At 31.5% G+C, this 26,536-nt stretch overlaps 4 protein-coding genes across 4 annotated transcripts; 2 read left to right on the top strand and 2 right to left on the bottom strand.

Moving 5' to 3' along the window:
- Window positions 1-132: 132 nt before the first annotated feature.
- Window positions 133-7,874, top strand: LOC106655072. Its single transcript, XM_014375269.2, has 15 exons — window positions 133-2,647; window positions 2,721-2,912; window positions 3,216-3,451; window positions 3,509-3,720; window positions 3,811-3,887; window positions 3,944-4,143; window positions 4,272-4,432; window positions 4,511-4,679; window positions 4,749-4,942; window positions 5,024-5,153; window positions 5,216-5,405; window positions 5,508-5,650; window positions 5,724-6,334; window positions 6,412-7,111; window positions 7,188-7,874. Exons 1-15 carry the CDS (start codon window positions 658-660, stop codon window positions 7,635-7,637), a joined length of 5,655 nt encoding a protein of 1,884 aa, XP_014230755.2. The 5' UTR covers window positions 133-657; the 3' UTR covers window positions 7,638-7,874.
- A 352-nt stretch (window positions 7,875-8,226) lies between these two features.
- LOC106655093 (nose resistant to fluoxetine protein 6-like) lies at window positions 8,227-13,628 on the bottom strand. Its single transcript, XM_014375302.2, has 11 exons — window positions 13,070-13,628; window positions 12,178-12,567; window positions 11,450-11,732; window positions 11,117-11,277; window positions 10,864-11,029; window positions 10,545-10,738; window positions 10,325-10,466; window positions 9,804-9,993; window positions 9,292-9,434; window positions 9,067-9,175; window positions 8,227-8,984 (listed from the first exon to the last, which is right to left on the bottom strand). The coding sequence occupies exons 1-11, from the start codon at window positions 13,360-13,362 to the stop codon at window positions 8,911-8,913; spliced, it is 2,145 nt and encodes a 714-aa protein (XP_014230788.1). The 5' UTR covers window positions 13,363-13,628; the 3' UTR covers window positions 8,227-8,910.
- Window positions 13,629-20,189: 6,561 nt separating this feature from the next.
- On the top strand, window positions 20,190-24,741 carry LOC106655261. The gene is made up of 4 exons (XM_014375576.2): window positions 20,190-20,426; window positions 23,827-23,934; window positions 24,101-24,133; window positions 24,227-24,741. Exons 1-4 carry the CDS (start codon window positions 20,339-20,341, stop codon window positions 24,448-24,450), a joined length of 453 nt encoding a protein of 150 aa, XP_014231062.1. The 5' UTR covers window positions 20,190-20,338; the 3' UTR covers window positions 24,451-24,741.
- Window positions 20,920-23,507, bottom strand: LOC106655260 (maltase 1-like). The gene has a single exon (XM_014375574.2). It carries the CDS (start codon window positions 23,430-23,432, stop codon window positions 21,708-21,710), a length of 1,725 nt encoding a protein of 574 aa, XP_014231060.1. The 5' UTR covers window positions 23,433-23,507; the 3' UTR covers window positions 20,920-21,707.
- Window positions 24,742-26,536: the final 1,795 nt, after the last annotated feature.

Below are 26,536 nucleotides of genomic sequence, written 5' to 3'. Positions count from 1 at the left end.
TCTTTTTCTCTTTCTCCCACCGGTTAGTCTCTCGTGTGTTTTTGCATGCCGGTACATGAGCGTTTTTCAAGTAAGGAATTGAGAAGAAAGAGAGTACGAGTATTGAAGATCTTGACGATGACCAAAAACAAAATTAACAAGTAAAATAGATTTGTAACTCTTATACTATTTTCGATTTTGCAAATTTGCTGAACTCAAATCTATTTTTCTCTGAGTGTTCAGTTTTACGAGTTCTGTTTTAGTTTTTCTACGTCATTGACCAAGTTTATCGTTCGTAAATGTTGATAGTCAAGATTTTCATCCTTATAACTAACTATAAGTCATAATTATTATAGCCAGATATATAAACAAAATAATAAATCATAAAATGTCTACTTTATGTGAACGGTGTTTTATATTGTGAATGATTTTAAAAAAGGGAAGATACATAGTGCACGAAGTTTAACAATTTTTTATCATTAACTTACAAGACATGTGAATTGTGCATTTTATCATAATATTGTGAGTGAATCTTTAAAAAAAGATTGTCCAGCAGTAAATTTTTTTTGATAATATTTCATTCAATTCTTATACACGATTATGTGAAAGTTTACTGAAAAATCCAATTTAAAATTTTTACTGCAAGCTTTATGAATCTTTATTCTGATGTGAGTAAAAATGGCTTTGCCTATGTCAGGCAAATATTGCGTGATTGTTCCAGTGGTGTTTATATTAGTGAGCAGTTTTCTGTTTACCGGCTATGCATTTCGTGTCCGCGATTCTATTAGTGGAAATGTGGACACATGTCACTCTGCTAGTGGTAAATGTACCACTGAATCTTCTTCTTCAAAACAACTGAAGCGTCAATTTGATAAAGTAAGCGTAAGAGGATCTTTTGCTAAAAGTAGACATAATCCATTAAATGTCAATCATGAGAAAAATGAAATAGTTGCTCATTTGAATAGTAAAAAAAAGGAAATTCTAGTAAAATCAAATGTAGTTGATGATATCGATGATGAGATTGACAATGATGATGATCATATACAAATAGAAGTTGAAGAAGATAATGAATTTTCCGAATCACTTGAAGCAGAGAATATGAAAGTACATGATTCGTCGAAAAATAAGTTGCGCGAAGAAAGTACAAAAAAAAATAATGTACGGAACGTCAAAGATGAAAAATATAATAGGAAAATTCAAGAAAGTGATAACAAACAAAATCAAAATGAAAAAAACCGAAAATTGATACCAGAACAAGCAGTAAAAGTTAATAATAATAAAGTGGAAAATCAAATTACCGATCAAAATCAATTTCAAGAAATTTCTAAAAACAAAGAAAGACACGAAGGTAGAGTAGCAAAAACAAATGAACAAAAACTAAAAAGAGGAACAAGTTCTCAGAAGGTGAAAGATGAAATAAACGATGAAGAATCTAGGTTTATATCTGAAATAGAGAAAAAGAGAGATGAAGAACGTCTTCAACGATTAAAAAAAGAAGTAGAAGAATCGAAGCTTCGAGGAGAAAAAAATGTAAAAAAACTAAAAAATACGAATAGCGATGAAGAAACTGATGAAATTTTTGGGGAAGATACTGAAATTGGCGAACAAAGTGATAAAGGTAGTGATGAAGAAAATAATAATGAAACTAATGATGACATTAACGAGAAAAATTGCGAAGAAAATGATGAAGACGACAATTTGAAAAATGGTGAAGACGATGACGATGAAAATGATAGTGAAAGAGATGAAGAAGATGAAGAAAGTAACGAAGAGGAGAAAATAAATGAAGACAAAAATAAGGAAGATGATGAAGAGGAAGATGAAGAAAATGAGGAAGAAATCGAGAACGAAGATGAAGAAGAAAATGAAGTTAGTGAAGAGGAAAACGAGGAAGAAGATGAAGAAGAAATTGAAGAAAGTGAGGAAGAAAACAAACAAGAAACTGAAAAAGAAATTGAAGAAAGTGAGGAAGAAAACAAACAAGAAACTGAAAAAGAAAATGAAGTAAGCGACGAGGAAATCGAGGAAGAAGATGAAGAAGATGAGGAAGATGAAGTAATCGAAGAAGTAAATAACGAAGTAAACGAGGAAGAAGATGAAGTAAATGAAGTAAGCGAAGAAGTAAATAACGGAGAAAACGAGGAAGATGATGAAGAAAACGAAGTAAGTGAAGAAGTAAATAACGAAGAAAACGAGGAAGAAGATGAAGAAAACGAAGTAAGCGAAGAAGTAAATGAAGAAGAAAACGAGGAAGAAGATGAAGAAAATGAAGTTAGCGAGAAAGTAAAGAAAGAAGAAAACGAAGAAGAAGATGATGAAAATTACGATGATAACTATCAATCAAATCAAAATACTAGTAATGAAGATGACATGGACGATGAAGATAATAATGCAAAGGAAAATAATAAAAAAACTGATTCTGGAGATGATAATAATGATGATGACGAACATGAGAAAAGTCAAGATGAAAATGAGAGTAGTAAAAATGACAAATACAATGAAATATCAGTCGAGGAACGTTTAGAAGAAGATAAATTAGAAGATGAAGAGGTTGAAAATATCAATCAAACAGAAGACAAAATGAGCAGAGTAAAAAATGATTCCTCAAGTTCGAAAAATCACAATTCTATTAAAAATGTAACAACTGAAAATTTTGATGAAAAACCTGGTGAGTTGAGCATTATAATTGGTTGCGTAATGATAATTTAAATTAAAAGCAATAAATTTTAAATTTATTTTAGATGAGATTTTAGATTCAAGTCCATCAAATCGTCCGGAAGTTTTGTCGAACACATTAAATCCCCTTAATGATGTGTTTCTTGGCATTCCGACTTTCGTGCCAAATTTTACTGCAGCTGAGAATCGAGATTGTCGGTTACATGGGTCTATCTTTTTAGAACAATTACGGAATTATAAATTATGGGCTCTTCAAAGTAAGTACTTATTCATAAAAAAGTAACAAATAGATCTTCTTTTATTAAACATTATAATAATTTGATCTTCACGTTATAACAAAAGTCTTATAACAAAAGTTTTACAGCAATTATTTTATCTGAAAAATGTGATTTTAAAATTTTTATTGCTACGGTTAATTGACGATTAATCGTTCTTATTGAAAAGTAGGACAGAAACATGTAGAATAAAATATAAATACTTGAAGCTACTTGAGAAAAAATCACCGCAAAATTTTATTCAAACTATAAACATTGAAAATGGTAAAATATTTCTTTTTGCAGTGTTGGATTCAAGTGCGAAAATACCAGCAGGATTATTGAGAGGAAATGTTAACCAATTTGGAGATTTTGATCAATGTTTAGCTGTGTCAGCAAATATAACTTTAAAGAAAAAAATAATTCAGATACAAGGGAAATATTGCTTGGCTAATATTGATCTTGTTGCATTGGAAAATGCTACTAAGCTTCCTGTTCATCTTATGCAAAGTCAAGAGCTAATAAAAGGAAACATGCATGATGTAAGTTAAAACGATTTTAAATTGAAAAATTTAACTTATTTATATTTGTTTTTTCAGCCAGGTCACTTTGTACCAAAATTCACGACCGCCAACTGGGCAATTTGTATTCCAGCAGCTTGTTCAGTACAAGATGCTAAAAAAGCAATTCAAAGTGCATTGGCGCATTACGTAGAAACTATAGGTATTAAGTTTGATGTTGATGTTGATTCAAATATGTGCTACGTAAAACAAGAAAATCAAACTTATTCTAAAGAGACTTTTGGTGTACTGTAAGTGGCTGTGATTAAAATTAAAAAATTAACAGAGAAAGTATTACTCGTATCGTGGAATTAGTAAAATCATAAGTCTATTTTTTACAGATATTTATTTGGAATATTTATAAGTATAACAATTATAGCTACAATCAAAGATTATTTTAAAAGCTCCGAAGAAAAAGGTACATTATTTATAATTAATAAAAGTATATTAAGTAAAATGTTTTTTTTTTAATAGGCAGCTACTCGACAAGAATGATAATGTCTTTTTCTTTGAGAAGAACGCTTAGAGATTTGTTTGGTTACAAGCCACCAAGCTCTCATGAAATCGGTTGCATCCATGGAATAAGAACTTTGGCCACGATTGCTTTGTTCGTCGCGCATAAACTGATTCCTCTATCGAGAATTCCATACGTCAATCGATCGTCTCTTACTGAGGTACAATTACATATTTTTGGCATTAAAAATTATGTGGTTATTTCATATTTCTAAAAAATGTTGCATTAAATAATAGTTATTAAATTCTTCATTATTGTATAACAAAAAATGAAATCTATTTTTTTCAGATCGCAAGTAGCCCATTGAGTGTTGTTCTTCGAACTTCATTATTTTATACTGATTCATTTTTACTGTTGAGTGGAGTTCTTACCGCTTACAATATGTCCGAAGAGTTAAAGAAACGAGGTGAAATCCGTTGGCTCAATCGTTTGGTAGCAAGGTATATAAGGTGAGAAATGAAGACATTGTAATATAGCAGTTAAAACATAAAGTGCATTATTAAAGTAAGTTGAAATATTTGTTTTAGGTTGACACCCTTATTGGTAGTAGTAATATTTTGGTATGCTTATGTGATGGAGCACATTGGATCGGGGCCACAATGGAACTCAGTTGTTAAAAATAATGCTGATATGTGCAAGGAAAGTTCGTGGATTAATCTTCTTTATGTTCAAAATTTTCTTCCCTTCCAAGAAATGGTAAATTGAATATTTAGTCATTTAAAGTAGTCTATATACTTCATTAAAATCAAAATCATTATCTCTTAGTGCGCAACTCATACACATCAGCTGGCATTAGATATGCAATTATTTTTAGTCGCACCAGCGATTGTATTTTATTTAGTAATGAAACCAATATTTGGGACCTTGATAGTTCTGCTGCTTATTCAAATATCAGCGACTTTCAGATATTTTGCAACAGCTCATAACAATTTGTCGCTAGTTATTTTTCATGGAATGACGTAAGTTATATTCAGTCTATAATTTAATATTTAAATATTATCTACAATAAATTGTACTTTTCATTTCCGTGTCATTTCTAGAGTGGATCAATTGTATAAAACCGCAAATTTAACGTACATATTACCTCATCATCGAGCAACTCCGTACTTATTTGGAGTAATTCTTGGCGTGATTTTACATCGAACTGGCAAGAAAGTTCATATTTACAAGGTAACAAGTTTCTTGAATTTCTCCCTAAAAATATATGTAAATTTTTATGTGATTGTTTTTAGATTTTTGTTCTGTTAGGGTGGTTAATTGCCATAGCTCTGGGTGCTTGGTCTTTACTGTCACCTTGGCGATTAGCTACAAAAAATTATGTGTATAATGTAGAAGAAGCTACTTTTTATGCAGTTCTCAGCCCAATAGCTTCAGCCATATCATTATGTTGGGTCATATTTGCTTGCTTTACTGATCATGGAGGTAAGATTATATTTCATAAAAATGAATGAACTTTACGAGTAAATTCATTTATTACTGTAAAATTGTTTAATTAATTGGTAATTAATATGTATTTCTTGACAGGAATTATTAACCGAATGTTGTCAAACTATTGGATGATATTTTTTAGCAAATTATCGTACGCAATTTATTTATCTCAATTCGCTGTATTTTTTTATAATGTCGGTACTGTCCGTTACTCTTCTGAATTTCAGCTTTTTAAAGTGGTAAGTTTATTTGCAGACTGAGCACAGATTTGAGAAATATAAGTGTCTAACAAAAAAATATTTATTTTTGCAGATAGACATTTTTGAAATAATAGCAGTTCTGGTAGTATCGATTATATTGACGCTTTTGTTTGATATTCCTATGCAAGAAGTCAAAAGTGTTATAATTGAATGCAGTGAAACTATAACTTACGACAGTGTTAAGTTACCTCAAGAATCATCATCCCCTCATGTGAATGACTCGAGCAGTGTTAAACTTACCTCAGAGCAAGTAACTTCGGAGGGTACAAACGATTCGTGGCTTTCGCGTATCAGAGAACTTAGAAAATCAGAGACACAGGATTATGAGGACAATGAGCTTGATAATCCTTATCAAAATTCAAGGTATGGTAGTCAAGATTCAAGACGTCATTCTTTTGTGAGATCGAGAGCTTATGATGAGTGGGATGATCGGGAAAGCAGAAGAAGTTCGAGGCCAGATCCTTATTACGTAGATGATAGAGGTGGAAGTAGATATGATTACCGAAGAAGTAGTTCAAGATATGAAGATGATTATGATTACATACATCCTAATGATAGATATTACGCTAGTGGGTATTCGAGATCTCCAATGAGAGATATGGATAATAGGTATCGCAGGTCAGCTTCTCGAGACAAACCATATGATTCTGATGTTTCTACAAGGTAAGATATATTGACTATAAGATAATATATTAGAAATGATGTCAGTTTCAACAATTGGAATATATTATAAATTTCAGGGAATACTCAAGAAGACCTGTTATAACAATTAATAGAGAAGAAAATTATCGAAATTCTCGTACGCCGTATTCGCGAATGTATGAGCAGCAAAGATCTATATCGACTGATACTGAATTCGAGGGATATGGAAATCGTAGAAGTAGTGCACATATAAACGGGCGTCGATCTGCTGAGCCACGAATGAATAGTGAAGATGAGTGGGCAGAAGAAATGTACGTTCGAAGAAGTCGCTTCAGTTCCCAAGAACGTGAGGGGGTCCCGCCACCTGTCAACGACGACGAGCTCGAATTGTGGAATTCATTAAAGCGTAGATCTTCAGCTGAAGGAAAATTAGCTCTTTTGCGTGAACCAATGAGGCCTGGTGACATGGAGCTGTGGACCGTCTCTAAAATGGCATTAGGATCATCACTAGATCCTGATGACGATGAGGTTGAGGAAGGATTGTACAATCAGCAGAGACGAGAGTATAGAGAACAAGGTCCTCCACTCAGGGAAAAATCTAGTCAAGGTTTCACAGAGACCCAACCAACCTCTCATGATAATGATGATGATGTGATTAGTTATGAATTTTCATTAAATAAAAATGATAAAAAAATTACTGTTCAAGATTTGAGCCGATTGTCAGCTGATAATGATTCTATTAATTGGAATAAATTGGATGTGAAATCAGGTCTCATCAAGAGAGAATCAATCATAAAAGTAAGTATAGTATAGAAATGTACATTTTCTTTTGATATCATAGATATGTATAATGATTAACGACTTGATATTTCAGAGCCAAGCAAGTGAAGAAGATCCAGAGTATATTATTCCTGAACGTCCAAAGTTGGTTGAACAAGAACAAGAACATCCTTTTAAAAAGGCTTGGCAGTTACAAAAATCGAGATCCGAGGAAGAAGGCCGACCTTTTATAGTAAAGGACCAAAAATCGTCTAATTTATTGCCAGATAAATCAAAAGAAGCTAAAGAAGCGGTTGACGACCAAAAAAATAACTCTAGTGCTCAATCAGAAGATTTGGACCAAGCTCCAGATGTATCTTGCGATGTAACCATTATTTGGCAACCTCGAAACAAATACAAAGAAAGTAATGTAAAAAGCGATTCTGATATATCTTCAACTTCTCACCAATGGTCGGACGAAGAAAATGAAAATTTTAGAGAGAGAAGAAAATCAAATGATGAAAACTGGTCTTGGACTGAATGCGAAACTGAAAAACTGGATTAAAAGTAATAATTAAATAATATTGAAATATATTTAAATTACACATCAACAAAGCTATTGCCGTGAGCCGTTTGAATTTTAAAAATTGATTATGTACTCGTAATTGGATAGGGTTTTTGTAAATTGATATTTTATTTCTTCTTTTTTACGTAAACCAAAATTATAATGGTTCATTACATTTAAATTATGTAATTACCAAAATTTTTTCATTAAATAAGAATATTTTTTACATACAAGTATCAGCCACATTACAATATTATTTTTTCTCATGAAAAGTTAAATTTTAATAATATTATAAGTTTAAATGAACACAATAAACGTATAAATTCATCGTAAATTTTAAGTATTACGTTTAGCATTTTCTTTATTTTTCTCAGAAATAAATTGTATAAAATTATATCAAATTTATTCTTAAAACAAGGAGTGTACAAATTTATTTAGTTTTCCAGTTCGATAATTTTTTTATTTAATTTTGCTATTTATTTAATATTTTTCTATAACTTTTAGTCAATGATGCTTGATGATAATGTTTCAATGAATAGTTATTGTTTGAAGTTTTGTATAATACAATTAAATGAATCAAAAAGGCATAAAAATGTTTGTTTTTTATTGACAAAGATACTTTTCAAGATATTTGATTTATTCTTACGTACACTAATTTCATAAGTATAGTCAAAGAATAATGATCATTTTAAGAAATGAATGAAGAATTTTGTCCCATTGATTCATTTAGAAAATTTATGCTTATAATGTTAAGTTCAATGAGTTACTTTAAAAGTACTTTGTTTGAACCCTTAAATAAATTGTATGAACTATACTATATTTTCAGACCTAAAACTGTTGAATATAATGTTCATCATTATTTTTATTTCTTACATCTTATTATACTTTTTGTCCAAAATCCTTAATATGCCTATAAAATGCTTATAAAATGCATATAAAAATAAATAAATTCAACAAATATAAAAATATACCTGACATGAAAGTAAAAAAAAGTACTGTGTACGAAGTTTTGGCAATGTTATATTTACTGCATCCAAAAATCTTATTTTCTCTGTACAGCGAAATAAAATTTAGTTCATGAGTTTTTGGGCAGTAAACACTAATGCTTCTAAGCTTGAATTTTGCATGCATGGCATCACAGAAAATTGTACAGATACAGATAACGAAAATAATTTAGATATTTTATCCACGCAAACATATGTACAAAATTCATATTAGTGAACAATTAACTGATGTTTAAAATCTTGCATAACTACTATAAACAAGTCTTGTTTCATGCATCAGTAGTTGTTGTTGTAGATTCTTCACTGTCACTTTTTTTTGTAAGTGACCCAGATGATTTTTTTGCTGAAAGGAAAATAGTAAATAATGGTTATTTAATCAGTGTATTTTCTAAGGTTAATTATGAAGTATGCGTATTATGTTATACCTTTGTGCAGAAAAATCCTTTCTATTCCTAATATTGGAGATTCAAACATCGTTGAAAGTAATACTGCGCCGGCAAAAGTTAGCATGAGGTGAGAGAGTACCTTACCGAACTGCAAATATATTTTTCTATTATTTTTGTAATGATTGTTTTAATTGTTAACGACTTATTGGAGGAATTCATATATTATTAAATATCTTTGACAAATTCAATTCATTTTAAACTTACCAATCCAAAAGTATCTAGAAACTGAGGCGTTCTAACGGTTGATGCGCTGTGAAGTTCAACCAGACCATTGACTAGGTATGCAGCATAAGTAAGCCTACTGAGAGGTACGAATGGTCTCCACTTCAAAAATTTGCGAAGTGGACCTGTAGGATAATTATTTTATTTTATTTCATTTACTTGTATGCTTTTGCAGTAAAAAAAAACGTTTTCAAATTATGCGTTGATTTTTATAATACTTTCATTGAGAAGACACAAAAATGTTTTAAATGTTTCATATATGGCAAGTAAATGTATGAATTATACTATAAAGTTCTAAAACTGTCTATACTGTAAAATTTATCAATTTTTTAAATATAAATCGTATAGAAAATTAACAATTTTTAAGATTGAAACTTATAATTTAGCTTGATTTTTCCTCAGTTCTGCCATTGATAATAAGATTTGTGTGACTATTGATTTTTTCAAATAAATAGTTGAATTGAAGGTGGAAAAAATGGAAGATGTATTGTTACCAGAATTATCGGTGATGCAAGCGAGCAAGACCCAGCCAGTGCCAAGACTCCACAAAGCACGATGCAAGGACGAATAGAAGGCAGCCTCGACAGTGGTGAAATTTTTTCTTGGCCCGTAAAAGACGCTAATCGATCCCATCGATACTAGAAGAGCACAGCTGCCCAGCAGCCAACCGATCATTACCGTATTCTGCAACGAGTAAAAGAAGTCACGTACAATATTAAGAGCAGGAACTTCTATTCAATTTTTTTTATAGCATCAATCAATTTTCATACTCTGTAAGGATATTTTTATGTGTATAGTGATATTCATGTTTCTAGTCAGAGTAATGCATTTTGTCTGAAATAATTCGATGCAGAAAGATTTTATTACTATAAAAATCTGTCTTTAAAAAATATCAATGAACCTAGCTGTTTTACTTAAAAATTGTTTTACGCAAAATGACTATTTAAAAAAAATTAAAAAAGAAAAAAAATGATTTAAGGAAATTGTTTTTTATACAATACTAAACATTTCATACCTTGGGAATTTTGGTGTCTGAATTTTGTATGCGGTAGACAATGTAGCCATATAACAAACCAAAGCAATATGCACCAGCTCTCATATGAGTTTTGATATAGCTAGTCTTGAAATATTTGTTTGCTGAAATATCTTTTACTTCTCTAAAAACAAAGCACGTATTGAAATATATCAGGTTATTTAAAAATAATCTTAGCTATTTTCTTCATTTTTTAACGTACGGTGTGTAAATAAGCAGTGTGGGATCCAAATCTTCAACGTAAGTTACTACTAATGGTAAAATTGTGGTAAAAACTGTGGATACTCCTAATAAATAGTGTCCAACTTTGCGCCACCTCCAAAGTGGATAAACTATAGCCGGTGCAAGAATGAATAATTGTGTATCCACTGACAAGTACCAAGATTGAAACATACACTGAAACAAATTAAATTTTTCTATGAAAAGTTGATTTGAACAAATAAAAGAAGAAAAAGATTCGCAAGTGTTAATTTTGAATAGCAAAATAATTATACATTTTTTATCGGTAATCTAAAACTTACGATCTGATCAGTATTGACGTAATTGTTGATGTAAAGTATATTGGCCCACCAGGAGGCAATGCACCTCTCGTTTTCTAATTTCATTCGTGACCAAAGTGGCCCGGAGTCTAGTTTCGGTAGCCAAGTCACGTACAGTCCTACGATTACCATATAGGCTGGCGTCAGCCTGCCAAATCAACAATCATTGTATTGACCAATGTGAACAAGCAATTAAATGGCATTTGAAAGTAACATTTTTAGCAAGTAATCTTACCTGAGGTAGCGATAAATATAAATAAATGCAAAGTTAACTGATTTTCTCTTGTCTAGTTCTTGAAGAAGAATCCTGGCAAAAAGAAAACCGCTGAGAAGAAGAAACGTGTCAACAAGTAGAGGATTATTCAAGAATATAGAATTTTCCACTTTGCCAATAGCCTGCAAAAAAGATTACATAAACATGATATGGTAAATTTTTATTTCAACAAAAAGAAAACTCATCAGTCATACAGAAAAAAAATTACACTCATTCTGGAATTTCATTGAAAGCACTTTAACGTATACGTATATATCTACTATTTATATATTTAAAAAATTTTATTAGCCTTACCTCTTGCCAATATTGTTGATTGAGTACTGGTCCACTGACAACAAAGATCAATGTGTGACCAGCTATAATAAAAAGCATAGCTAGAAACTTCATACCAGAGATACACTCGAATTTTAAGTCGTCGTGAGCTGGACTACACAATTTTTTTAGATTTTCTGGCATCGAAAAGGCCAACAAAATCTGTGGTCCAATACTTCTCGATACATCCTTTTTATTTTTTATATAAAATACATCGTAAATTGTAGCTATTATTATAACGGCTATCACTGATAATATCACAGTTCTGAAAAAAGATTATAGAAATCATTAATTAGTTTTTTTATATGTTTGAAAAATGACTTATATTAAAATATTTATTAAAGACGCTTCTTCATAATTCGATCATTCTGAAAACATTGCGCTCAATATGATTACCACACAAGTGCATGATGAAAACAAAATAATAAACTTCAACGAATCTTTAATAACAAAATAATAAAATATGTAAACATAATATTTCGTCACTTCAACAATATAATGTAGCATTGATCTGATGAGTTTTCGAATTCATAAGCGTTAATGTGAAACAAGTACGAAGAAAAATTTACAAGATGCAAGCCAAACTTCGTAATGGTAAAGCATAAAAAAAGTATGAACATGCATTATGGTGAATATAAAATTTTCTACATATTTAATCACGCTAGAACATTACTTAATGTCTGATCGACACACTATGAAAAGTAACTTACAGATAGGCTATATCATAAGCATCGACAGTAATCGGTTCATCCTTATAACATGATTTTTCATCTAGATGCGTTTTGATCTGCAAACTCGTGGTCATTAATACATTTGAAAATATCGTTTCCATGACATCTTGAACGTCATCTTTTGAACAAGCACTTGGAACACACATGCCCCAGTGTAATTCATTGATTTTATCATCGTAACGTTGCTCGAGTTTCTTGAATTTTTGCCACATGGGTGATAAGAGTTTGTTCAGGACACCTTCTTCGGAAATTTCGATTTTCACATTTGTCAAACAGTATTGGCCCCTGATTCCATTAGGTACCATATCCTCTGGGTTCTTGCCGATGGACATGCACTCATCAAAGTTGCCAAGGTGAAAAGTTGAGCCACTACAAAATATTTGCACAATATATTAAATGAAATGTTTAAAGTGTATAATTAGTTACATTCACTTAGACATAATAAATACTTTCGGACTTTTTCCTTGAGAAATGATTGAATAATTTCATGCTTACATCAATACAAGCTTGAATCATAGTTTTCTAAAGTGCATTATTTATAGAATATTACACGATTTTATTTGAGATGTTGGGCTCTCAAAAAGATGTTTGAATGTCAAGTATGATTACACATGTGTGTGCGCATTCGTTTTTTCAAAGAAATGATCGTTTAAAGTTATAGTTTATTTGTATTTACAAGAAATTGCTTACTTCACGTTCTTTTTAGATCTGTGCGTGTAGGTGATTGACTCTCATGTTAATTATTATACGTAAGTAATAATTAGAAAAAAGTATGGTGTAAAGATAATTTAAAATTTGTCAGCATTTCTTTGCTTAAATATATAGTCTTGACATTTATTGTACATTTCATTTTTTTTTTTTCAATTTTTACCTTAAAACACCTTCTGGCAGTTTCCCAGACGCATCCCAGAATTCGACTGCCCATGTCGTAAGATTGTGAAGACCCAAAATAATTGCTCGACACTGGTTCCGGCAAGCATCGTTATTAATTTGTTCCACAAGACTTGCTAAAAACTCCAGATCTCTCTCAATGAACGGCAAGGTATATCCTTCGAGGTCTGTTTCATACTTTATTGCTACACTATTTGCCGTCGACTCATTTTCTTTGTCACTCAAGGTGTGTGAGAAAAATCCCAATAGTAAAATTAATTGCAGCAGTTTCATTCTTGTTAGATACTTGGACTTTTTAATTAATGAAGTTTTCAATAAATTTTCGAGAAAATGGAATGAGTTACAGAGTTGAATATGTGCTTGATCGTTGAACGTTTTATATAAAACATCTCATAATACTAGAATTTCGTATTACACTCTTAAGTGTAACGATTCTCGATTAAGATATTAAAAAATTGTACTGATTGAGCTCGACTGTTCCACTTTTGAGCACTCATAAACACGCGCGTGGCCGAAGAAGTAAAGAAGCGCACGCTCTGGAGAACTACCGACGACTATTTTGGCGCGTCAGCATCAGGTGCACAAACGTGGGCTTAAAGCGCTGATCGTCAATATGTGCGAGTCCGCGCTCGCCTTGCACATATAAAAAGGGAAAGGAGCGTGGAGCTGAAATTCTAGATTCTTTTCGCGATCAGTTACAGACTGTGCAGCATTAGTGATTAGAAAATCTGGTTTCTGCTTATCGTGCCCACGCATGTGTGTATGTGTGAGCGAGCCAAGAGAACGTAAAAAAAGATTAGATGCATTTTATTGATGCCGGAGAATCGAAAAGTTTCAAATTCATATCTTGAGTGCGGATCGATTGATCGTGAGAGTCATTCAAAAAGTGGCCAAATTGTAGGTGGTGCTAGTTCAGCTAAAGTATTTGTTTTGCATAGAAATCAACCGGTTTTCTCAGTTTTTTATATTAATAATTCACTTTTAGTTCAAAACTTGCTCCTTTGGCATGTAAGTAAATAAATGAAAAACAAATGTAGTGAATCGCTCAGGTTGTTGAGCTTGTTAATAATTTTCTTTGTTATTCCCTACTTTTAAAATTGGTTTAGAGTGCTCAAATGAAAAATCGGGATATAAACGATACAATTATAATTACGTTTAAAAGTACTGTTAATAAAATGAAAGTACGACTGTCGTTTAATTATAGCCTGATAGTATTCACCAGATTTTTGTAATACATTTACATCGCACTTTATTTTAAATATAACTAGTCAACTCAAGACTTTTCGAAAAATTTCCATCAATTATCAGACGCTATATATTACCATAACGGAAGATAATCTTATTATCGAATTAATGTAACACGTTACAGCACACGATTTCCCGCGGTAATAAACTCGTTTTTGATTACTTATGATTTGCTCTACATCAGAGATAGTGTTTATAGATCGAAATAGAATTCTGACAAATCGGCATGCTCGTCGTAATATTAAAAAATTTTCAGGAAATCTTATGAACAGATGATATTTATCTGCTGCAACTACAGTAGACAATTTGATCTGGTTTACGCAAAAAAAGAGATAAGGATCGCAATGAAGATTACAAACGAAATTAATTTGCATACTTATTGATGACGAAAAACCTGCTGAGATCTTTATTACGTCAAGGAAGTAATTATTAGCATGAAACGATAAATAATTAAAACAATTTTTACGCTTACATTGAAGTAACCTGCTTGAATATCCTTTTCAGAAGTTATCATCGGCTAAATTCTAATAATTTCATAATATTGTTGATCAAGAACTACACATTTTATTTTAAAATAATTTTACCTTGCATGTACGTTTCCTAATAATTAGATATGATGTTTTAAAATTTTTATATGTTGTTTTTTTAACATTAAAATTTGTATTATTTAGAATATATGAGTTTAATCATGCATTTTATGAACAAATATTATTTTTTTCTTGAAAAAAATTTTTTCCAACGATTTCAATGAATAAAAAATCGTTGGTTCCACATTAATATCGCTTTCACGGGCTATTTGATAGCATTTCCCCACTCAAAATTGACATTTTGAAGAGAAAGAGGAAGTAACAGTGCATATGACATGAGTAGCAATTGATAATCATCTTTACAATGTCACGTAGTCTTACGTATACATAAAACATATACACAAACAGAGTTTGATGTGGAACCACTTAGGAATGCTAACTGCGAAATTTGCAACGAGGAGTTTATTGCCGTGTGCATCGACGAACTCATGAATAATTGAAAACTATGCGTCTTGACTTCTGTACACTTGAGCTGTGCGTTGTCGTTTTGTGTTATTGGGGAGTGAAATTGAAGCACTAAAAATTTTAGTCCATCGATGACTTTTTTACGTTATTCAAAAGTAATATCGGATGTCAATACTGTTATCTACTCAAAGTTTTATTATATTTTTTTTGGTGCATTGAAAATCTTAAAAGCCACTAGCATGCCACAGTAAGCTAAACATAACACAAAGTTCTAAGTAGTAAAATTATAATTTTCTGCTCAAAATTCACAATGAATAAATCTTTTTTTTTGAACGAGAAGAAAATGTGGTGATATTCTTGTTAATTAGCAGCCATTCTCAGTTGTCATTGAAATCATCATTGAAGATTTTCAATAAATGGGAAAAAGATGTCCACCCGCACTACCATTTCAACTCTGACATTTGTGCTGGTTCTGTCACGTAACATCGCAGTGTCACACAAGAGCATAATGTGCATTTAATAAGGGGTCTCTCTTTACGGTCCGCGTGACATTACGCGAACGCACAGGATTTTAATCGATTTCCACTCACACCGTGCAATTTAGATCGAGGTCTTGGCTCACCTCGAGCTCACGCATACTCACACACGCGAACGTAGGCACATGCGTGTGTGTCTTGTAAGCTATAACGCGCAGGTGAGAGGCTCGCAGCGGCGAGAGTGTATGTGCGTTGCTTATAATTCACGCTTCGGACTGTGGCTCGGCTTTTGATTTTCTAAATTTTTTCTTTCCCCAATGAAGCTGGGGATAAAAGTAAGGCACAGATTTCAATGGGTCACTTGCACTCATTTCGCAAGTGCATTTTAGGTAGGCATATGAGATCAATTTGCATAGCTGTAGCATTACACTACGCTTGATTTTGGAACAAGTTTATAAGACTATTAATTTCTCTTACGTGATCAATAAGTATCTCTAATTGTTAACGGACGCATTCCATTGGACGCTTATGAATGATAAATGCACTTTAGATAGATTTATTTTATTTGATTTCATGGGCTGTGAATTTCTTAAATTTATATAGAATGGATTGAGAAAGTTACCAGAAACTGCATGATATGAACCGATCTTTTTGCATTGTTGACTCTCCTAATGAATTTTTCTTTTTAATTAAACAATCGTACAGTAAAAATACACGTTTATACAATACGTTAACCAAACACATTCTCGTAAATGAATTCGCACTTTAATAATGTTAATTCAATTCAGTTTCATAATCTGAATGCTATTTACAATTTTCACATATAAAAACTCAATAATAAAACATTATTGCGAACGCAGTCATTATTTATGTGAATTGAATTTATACATAAATCGTTCATCGAACGATATTAAATTTTACTTTGTGATAAAAATAGTACCAAAATACCCCTATGCAATAAAAAGTCTGGGCATAAGTCCAACTTTATCATTGTCATGTGTTGGTTATAGGCTAATATATGTTAAATTAAAAATTAAGCGTCCGATTATAATACTATGCTTTTTTACCATAGGCTCATTTTGTGAAATAAAATTAAGAAACGAAAGTCAATGAAAATGTAACTAGACTGTAGATAAAAAATCCAGATAGCTTTTCGAGTTCTCGATGTATTGTTAATGAAGTAGCTTGAATAGTTTTAAATCGAAATAAAGTTTCAAGCAGTCAAATTTTTTATAATGCTGCTTTTTTATACACTCACAGATAAAAATTTTCGAATGCCACTTTAATTTTTTAGACTTAATCTTATTAAGTTATGATGGAATTATAGTATTGATTATAAAACATTTTATATGCGCCTTATGGTATGCAATACTGATAGCATGCGTGTAATTAAATTGCGTTACTTTCAGGAATAGCAGGATGAAGAAACATAATGAAAGTTTGATTTTTAAAAATCCTTAGTATCTTACAAAAAAAAAATTTGTTTGATTGGCCGATAATAAAACTATACAATCTATTATTTGCCTGAAACATTGTGATAATTTTTTATGCATAATGTCAAAATAATTTTGAGGTGTGAGTGTATGTTGGGGTGTTGAAGTTTTAATTACTTTGCTTTCTTTTCATTCACATAAATTCATTTAAAATGATTATAGCACTCTTACCTAAAAGTTGCAACTTTGCTGCCAGTTTTAGGTTTTTTGCTATAAAATATTGTATACAACTTGTGTGAATAAGCTTTTTCAGCAAAAATTGTTACAACACTCGCCTTCAGTTTATGCTACAACCCCTCGTTTTGCAGAAACTATAAGTACCGAAAATGTACTAGAAGGGAACAAGTACCATAACCAGTATCAGAAAGTGTGATTTATGATTAAAAAAACAGGGCTTAAATGTCAACATAGCACAGTATTCTAAAATTGACTATGATACTCATGACATACACTGCAACTCAAAAGTGTAAAAGTTGCTTCACAATAGTGATCCTTGCGCAGTCTACACTCTACACTATTCAAAAATGTTTCAAGTGCAGATTATATTTTTTGAAAGTTATCAAAAAAGTGCAAGGATGCAGTTTACACTTTTCAAATGTATTGCAATCGTTGATTACACTTTTTAGAAAATCGTCACAGCAGAAAAAGTGTAAGAAATGCATGCTTCATATTTTGGAAATGTGAAATTTGCAGCAAAGTACTTTTGGAGCAGATTATATTTCATAATACTAAAATTTTTAGAAATGCAATTTTCATTTCAGTGTTTTCTGTTCAAACAAATAATTTTACTATTTTCATGTGTATCAAAAATTATACGTTCCTTTTAAAAAATCCAAAAAAGTAGTGCAAAGAACCCTCTTCAGAAATCACTCTCGTAAAAAATATGAAATTATTTGTTGACCTTGTTTCGTTAGTTCTCATTAATTAACTTCATAAAAAAAGAGTTTGTAATAATTGAATGTATTTTATAAACTGTTATGTTTTATAACTGTTTTGTAAAACTGGATTATTTTAAACAATATCAGCTTAAATAACTTACGTGTAAAAAAGTTTAATGAAAATTAGAATAAATTTAATAATCGAAAATAATCGAGATGTCTTGGAAAAGTAAAATCAAATGATCCCAACTAATACATCCAACTCGTCAAACAGTTGTTGAATTTCGGAAAAAATCGTTCTTTTTCTCTTACATTAAAAAATGAAAAAAGAATTAATAATTGTTGAGTGCTTCCAGTAATGCGTTGCTTCAAATTTTAATATTAATTTTTCGTAATTTTCTAAGGTGATATTTATAGTCCATTAGAATGTTTACCAAATTTAATTTACAAAGACCACCTATTAAAAAAATTTATTTTATAAACTTCTATTCAAATAATTGTTTCACACCGAAATCAGATTAATTTAAAAGAATAACTTGAATGAAAATGGAATGAAAGTTTGATTTACGTAATGATATTAAATGAAGCCAAAAAGTGCTCCTTGTGTTTCTTACACATTTTTTCTGAGTCAATTTTCCAAAAAGTGTGATCTGCGCTAAAAACACTTTTAAATGGCGTAAACCGCGCAAGTATCACTACTTGAAAGCAATTTTATTCCTTGAATTTATCATTTAGCCTCTTTGATTTAATAAGAATCTTTACTGTTAAATCAAGTCAACTAAAAAATATCCCAGATTTCACAAATCTGGATCCTATGTGCATAACTGAATAGTAAGGTTGTATTCTCGAAATTGTGCCAATGCTAACATAAAAATAAAAAAAAGCAATGTGTCATTATTAAAACTTGAAAGATATTTTAAATACTATTTCCGTACAAAATTTGTCAATAAAATACATTTTTATTCTTATATTCAAATTAGAGCGTAATTAAGGGCCTGTATAGTATGCAACCCTGTTAGCGATCTCACATAAGTGAAGTGTTAAATTATTATGTGTAATGTAACTGTTTTCTTGAGATCATTATATTTTGGGCGTTTTATTTTTTTACGAATTCTTTATTTTATGAAAAATATTTGCATCGACTCGTGTGTCATCTAGATCATAATAATTTTTTTCTTTCAATGAGTTAATTAATAAAAGTACTCGTTGAGATGGTGATTAATTTTTGATTTTCAACGATCATTTGCACACGTAACTTAAATATTTAGTTCTTAAACGCTACTGTAAATAAGCATTTACGTTATGGACTTCATGTTTACCATTATGATACTTCAACATAATTTATCTTATTCTTTGATTTTAATCTTCGCCGACATCTCAATAATGACTGTATCGTCTCGTTGAACATGTAAATCACGTCTACTCACATACCCAAGTGTATTTTATCACTGCAAACATTGAAGCAGTTTAGTTTTAATATATTATAGCTGATGGTCATAATTATAATTAGGTAGATTTAATCGATCATCAATTTCCAACGATTTTTTTACTCAATATGAGGATAAAAATATAATAGTAAACAATATTTTGAAATCATTTTGGACAAAAAATATTTATTGCTTTCAAATTGCTTACTTTTGAAATTATTATATTAAATAACATCTTTGACCTTCAAAATAGAATACTTTTTTACGTGTGATATTATAATTTTACTATTTAAAATCTTTAAATAATGAATTTAAGAAAACAATTTTATATACATAGAAGTAATATTTGAAAAATTCGTTCGAATGAACTGTTTATAGTTGTGAAAAAGAAATTAAATATAAAAATATTAACTGTATGTTTTACCGTACTATAATTTAAAAAAAAAATAAAAGAATTCATTCAATGATACGCAAACAATAAATTGTCTTTGCGAGACTTGCAGAAAAAATTGTAATGATGTCATTTAGAACAACCTTGTTTATGGCATAGGTGGAGTCACGGTACAAAAGATTGGTAAATAAAAAGAATAAGTCATGTTGGGGCATCGTGGAACTTGGCGGTTGCCTTAACTATCCACACGCCAGTCTCGCGGAAACACTTATTTATGTCGGTTCAACTTATATAACACTCCGCTGCCAATCATCTATGCTCTATTCGTAGTGTTAATTTTTTAGTTCATGTGTTGTAGTTCAGGTATCAAAATGTTTTTTTCGCGATATGCACTGACCGTGTGTGTGTTGTTTGTGTTGTGCTACATAGATACAAGTAAGTGATTTAAGAAAATATACTTCATTCAGTACTATATATTTCCATAAAGTTTTAAGATAAACAAATATTGCAACATTATTTCTATGAAGACTAAAAAATACAATGAAAAGGTTCAAAATATAATAACCGATTTCCTTCAAAATAAATGAACCAATTAATCAAATAAATGATAACGATTGAATTTAAATATTAACACACTAATTTTATTAAATTGTTAAAGAAAAAACTTTTGAGAGTTCGCTTTTTACTCAACTGCAGTTTCATTTTAGTTCTTGTCAAAGTTCAATGCAAAAATAATACACTAAGTAAATCGTGAAAAAAACTAAAAAATTTTGGATCATATATCAACACTTAAAAATAAACTATAACCCATTAGATCAAGACATCTTTAATTTTATTATCTCATCATAATTTATATTTATTCGAAAAAAAATTCAAAGTTATATACAAATTTATTAGGATTATATTATTTTTAATAAATAAGTTATTCTTCGACTGTTAAAAAATGGATGTTTATTTCTATCGTTTAGCTTGATTGTATTACATTTATTAATATATATAATCACATTTTAACATGATATTATTACACACATTATCAGACTTTGGACGCATTATCAGACATTTACTCAAATAAATTTTATAACATACCTATCGCGTCTTTTTTATTTTAAGTATTGAATACTACATCTTGTTATTAAACGGAAGTGAATAATGGTATAAATGAAAAACTAAAACATTCGATTTTTTGAAAAATTAATAGTATATTAATATAAAAGTTAAAAATTTCTTGAACACAATATTATGCACTGTGAAATATAGAATTATTTATCGTAAAAGCGTTGCATAATTAAGTGCGTCAAAAATTTCGTGCAGAAAATTAGGCTTGACTATTGTTTGCATATTTTTATGCAATATTAAACAAATTTAATAAACATTATCGCTACAGTTTGTTTGTCCCTTACTTTGAACTTTGATCATGATCATTGAATTATGATCCAACAGACAATAGCTACACAATGATTCTCATTTATTGGAGTGAACAATATTGCATTGTTGGGAAATAGAGCGTAATAAACTGAATACGATCTAGTGTATAGAGTTACATTATACACAATCACATGTTTCTTCTGATTAGAGAAAATTGAAAAAAAGTATGTTTACGATATTCAGTCGTCATTTTAAAAAAATGAATAAATTTTAACTAGATTGTCTCTTAATTTTTTTTTTTTATGTTTACCTGTAAAATTTGTGATTATAAAAGTGTTGATTAAGTATAAATTATATATCAGAAAATATTATTAACGATGCTCTTTTTGGTAGTACTAAATTGTTAGCATCGAGAGTGTCATTCACTTTAAAACCCGATTCAACGCTAGAAGTATAAACAGTAACATTATCCGAAATATTGATATGAGCCTTGACATCTAGAGTTAAAGGTTGGTCATTGTTGAAATTAATCAATAACACAACGCTTTTTTCTCCTTTTAATCTTCTTACTACAGCAAGAACTTGATTATTTATAATGAAAAGTTCCGTTTTACCCTTTAGCAATACGGGAGTCTTTTTGAGTTTTGTCAGTGCTTGGAAAACTTTGTAATGAGAATTTTGAGCGTTCTTCTGTGCGGCCAAATTCAAAGTTAGGTAATTTTGATGTACCGGTAGCCATGTAGTTGAATTGCTCGAAAATCCAGCGCTCGTGGTGCTATCCCACTGGTACGGTGTTCTCTCAGGGTCCCTCGATTTATCCTCATATTTTTCTTCTCCTGCATTGCAACCAGCTGGGTCCACGGTTTCTTCGAAACTAAAGTCACGATCTACCATTCCGATCTCGTCGCCGTTGTAGATAACCATGATTCCTGGTAGCATCGAGCACAGCATAGGAATCTGGTCGGCCCGTCCGTGCTCGCCGAAGCGAGTCGCCACTCTGTGGTTGTCGTGGTTTCCCGACACCCAGTTCGATACTTTGCCCTCGGGTACTGCATTCAACCAAGTGTCGATGGTTTTCTTGAAGTGTTCCGGGGTAGACTGATTGTTCAAAGTAGCCACGAACATGAAATTGAAGGGATTCGATCCTACATCGTAGTACATCATTGAGCGCGGGATCGTGGTGTATGCTTCCAGAATCATCAGTTTACCATCGGTACGATAATTTCGCACGTGGTTGTCTATTAATTTCTGCCAAGAACCCACGACATCGTACGTCTCGTTTAGATCTCTTGTTTGATTGTGAATCAAATAGTCGTAATCGTTGGGGTCATCAGTTTTGCCAGATATTGGTTCGTCTTTCAAATCGGTAGTTTCGAACATTTGATTAATGGCATCAACTCGAAAACCATCGACTCCGCGTTGCATCCAGAAAGTCAATATATCTTCCATCTCTTGTCTGAGTTTCTCATCGCGATAATTCAAGTCGGGTTGCCCATCAACAAATGCATGATAATAATACTGTTTTCGAGTTTCACTCCATTTCCAAGCGGAACCACCAAAATTTGATAACCAATTGTTCGGAGGTACCGAAGGGTTATTATTTTTACCGTCTGCCCAAACATAATAATTCGTATACGGATCTATGCGTTGTTCACTCTTTTTGAACCACTCATGATCATCTGAGCTGTGATTGGGCACAAAATCCAGCAGAACTTTTAATTTGAGCGACTTAGCTTTGGCAACGAGCTTATCGAAATCAGTCAGATTTCCGTAGGTAGGATCGATGTCTCTGAAGTCAGATATATCGTAACCGAAATCTTTTTGAGGACTCTTGTAGATAGGCGAGAGCCAAAGAGCATCGGCTCCGGCATCTTTAATGTGCTCGAGTTTGCTCGTAATGCCGTTCAGATCGCCGATGCCGTCGCCGTTGCTGTCCTTAAAACTACGCGGATAGATCTGATAGATGACACTAGTTTTCCACCAATGAATGTCTTGTCTCGTCTCGTCTATTTGTACTTCGCAACTTTTGACAATATGAGCCAAGAGGCAAACACTTAACAGATGAACACACCACATCGTTGCACCGATCACGAGCGAGTGATCTGCACCTTGCGAGACACAATGAGCTTTATTTGCTACGGTTTAACTAGTGGAAAAGTCCACTTATATACTCTATCGCATTTTTTACAGAAAAACTTATAATCCTCTATTCAGCAAGGAAGTAAAAACATCAATCTGGCGTAAGATAACAAAGCTCTTTAAAAAATGTTGCTGCTATCTTTTCTGCAATTCAATTGTCCCGATGCCATTACGACTACAATTTGATTATTCTACAAATGACTATTTTTCTTGTTTTTTTTTTTTCGATGTTGTATGCGTCATGACCAAAAATAGAATAAATAATTTGAATGCTTTAAAAAATTATTTAAAAAAATGAATTAAATAATCAATTTCATCATTATGATTTCAGCAACCGCATTGAAGTGCTATGCATGCAATGAAGCTAACGATAGAAGGTGCGAAACTGATCCAGCTCAGTATCAATTTCTTGTTGATTGTCCCAACCAATATTCATCACGTAAGAGCATATTCATATTTCTTTTACATAAAGATTGTTATGAATGAATCATACAGATTTGAAAACTACTTGAGCAATTGCGTTATTTTTTGTATTTTACAAGTACATAGAATTAATAGAAATTTTGTATACTGATTATTACTTATAACTACTTGTACAATTGCAGATTCAAGGTATCGCTGCCTGAAATCAACTTCCAGTAAGTAATTACAATTTTTTGTAACATTTACATAGAAAATTCATACACAAAACTTCAAAACCATATTCATTTAATTTGTGCCTTTAAAATTAGGAGTGACCGATAGAGGATATGTAACGAAACGAGGTTGCATATCGGATTCGCTAACGTGTGATTATCTACAAAGGACGGCTCCTCCATACGAGCAAGTCATCAGTTGTGACTTCTGCGATTACGATCAGTGTAATTCAGCGAGCACCTCCAAAGCTCAGTTAGCTACTCTGGCCGTCGTAATGATGACATTTTTCAAATATTTCAAAAGCGGGTTGGGGATGTAAAAGCTAAGATTTAACATAAATTAATCTAAAGTATTATTAGCATTAGAGAGTATTAATTTTTAACCTGCTTGAAAAATTGCATTTCAACCTGTTGTTAAAATGAGTTTTTTATTTTTTAATATCTTATGCTGTGTACAGGCTAAGCAAAAGATTCCGTCCAAAACATTCTAATTTTCATTATTTAATTTGTTATAATTAACTATAGAAATACAACGATCATGCCAATTATTCTATTCAACCTTTATTTCAAATATTACATAGCAGCTGTAATAAAGTAAATATTTTATTCTACTTTGTTGTTTTTTTTATAATACATTCAACAACCTTGATCAATCAATAATATACGTTTATTATCAATTGTTCGAACGAACGCTCAAAGTTGTAAGGAATCATTTGCATTTCTTTGACAATTATAATTTGAAAGAAATCAATAACTTAGCTTGATACGTTTTCTGTAAATTGTCATTTATTAAAGTCACCTAAAACTTACTCCTAGTAATGAAAAGAATAAATTTTATTTACAAAAGCATTACAAATCTTACGTTATGAATGAAATTATTCAATATTACCTTCAAAGATATAATTTGAAAAAATCGTTATCTCTTAAAAAGCATTTACCTCGCGCATAAAACGATTTTATCAGAAATCATTTGTGAAAGATCGAACGATAGGATGCAATTTTTATCAATCTGGTATAGTCAAGATAATACTGAAATACAAAACAAGATGGACTACACACAAACTCAATTGCTTACAATTTTGCAGTCAAAAGTCAAAATCTATATTTATTTTACTTTTAAGGCATTGAACATCATCAAAAGTGTAAGAGAGCGAGAAATTGAAAGAGAGAGGGAGAGAGAGAGCAAGTCTCATTTGAGCGATTGATTTTCGAGTGAGAGAGACGCAAATGCTATTAATTCTCAAAGCTCGTAAGTGGTATCTTCGTCTTGGCTTGCGTGCGCGCAAGCACGTGTGCATAAGGCGGTGTCAGCAACAAACGGTACGTCGTTCTAAGACGGATATATATTTGCATATTCAGGTATTCATGTGCTTCGAGTTAGGGCTTTTGACAAGGAGTTACGGCTGTGTTTGTATGAAAGGGAATGTACGTAAATATATGTATATAATACAGCTAGCCGATGTAGGCACTTTGATATAAATCAAGCAGAACAAAACTGAAAATTTCGAGGGCTACTTCTTTTCTTTAAGTGAAGGTAATTTTCATGTTTTCATTTCAAGAAAAAAAAATATTACATCCGCATAGAATTTATGTTCATGAAATTGGTTCATTTTTAAACGTGTACTCGTGTTAAAAGGTGCAATAAGTTTTTACTAAGCGTTGCAAAGTTGCAAGGTCTAATTTCTGATGCGAAACTTTCTATCCGAGATATCTGAATAGTTATTTTGATCGTGGAATAGTTTTGCGCTCGCGAATCTTTTTTCATTATAAAAGCAGTTAAATTTTCATTTTATCGAGTTTGGTGTTCTCGCGCGCACTTAATATCAGCGCGTACACATTATTCGTATTACTGTACACTATACAGTGTATATATAGCCGGAGCTAATATCACTTTAAAAGTATACTGGTTACAAGGTGTGGGACGCGCGACTTTCTCATCTGCGATTATTTACGAGGATTCGCGTGGGCAAAAAAGGAGAGCCGGAAAATGGGAAAGGAAGTCTCTGAGCGCCTTCTTAGTCGCGCTAATCCTATCAACGGGAGGACGAGCCGAGATGTGTCCTTTCGGCTGTGACGTTGCGATAATGGATATTGCCATTCAGAAAGGACCTCTCTCTCTCTCTCTCTTACCCCCAGCTGCTCCTTGTTAAACGACCCTTTCTGCACCGACAGAACCTTAATGTTTTTTTCGAGATCGCACACTTGTATCTATGTTTTTGTTCGGACATTGCATGCATTTTTAATGAGTGACGGTAGCAATAGTTACATACTGGATTGGATATAAATTACTCTTTTCGAATTATTAGAATTCTTATTCTTAAATCTCTCTATCTTTTCAAATGAGGACAAACAATTCAAACGAATGATTTGAGACCCATAAAGAATTTCTGTTCTAAAGTTGTGTCA

Source organism: Trichogramma pretiosum, unplaced genomic scaffold, assembly GCF_000599845.2.
Source record: "Trichogramma pretiosum strain Unisexual culture from Peru unplaced genomic scaffold, Tpre_2.0 scaffold2, whole genome shotgun sequence".
NCBI lineage: Eukaryota > Metazoa > Arthropoda > Insecta > Hymenoptera > Trichogrammatidae > Trichogramma > Trichogramma pretiosum.
This window is presented reverse-complemented; position numbering and strand designations above follow the sequence as displayed.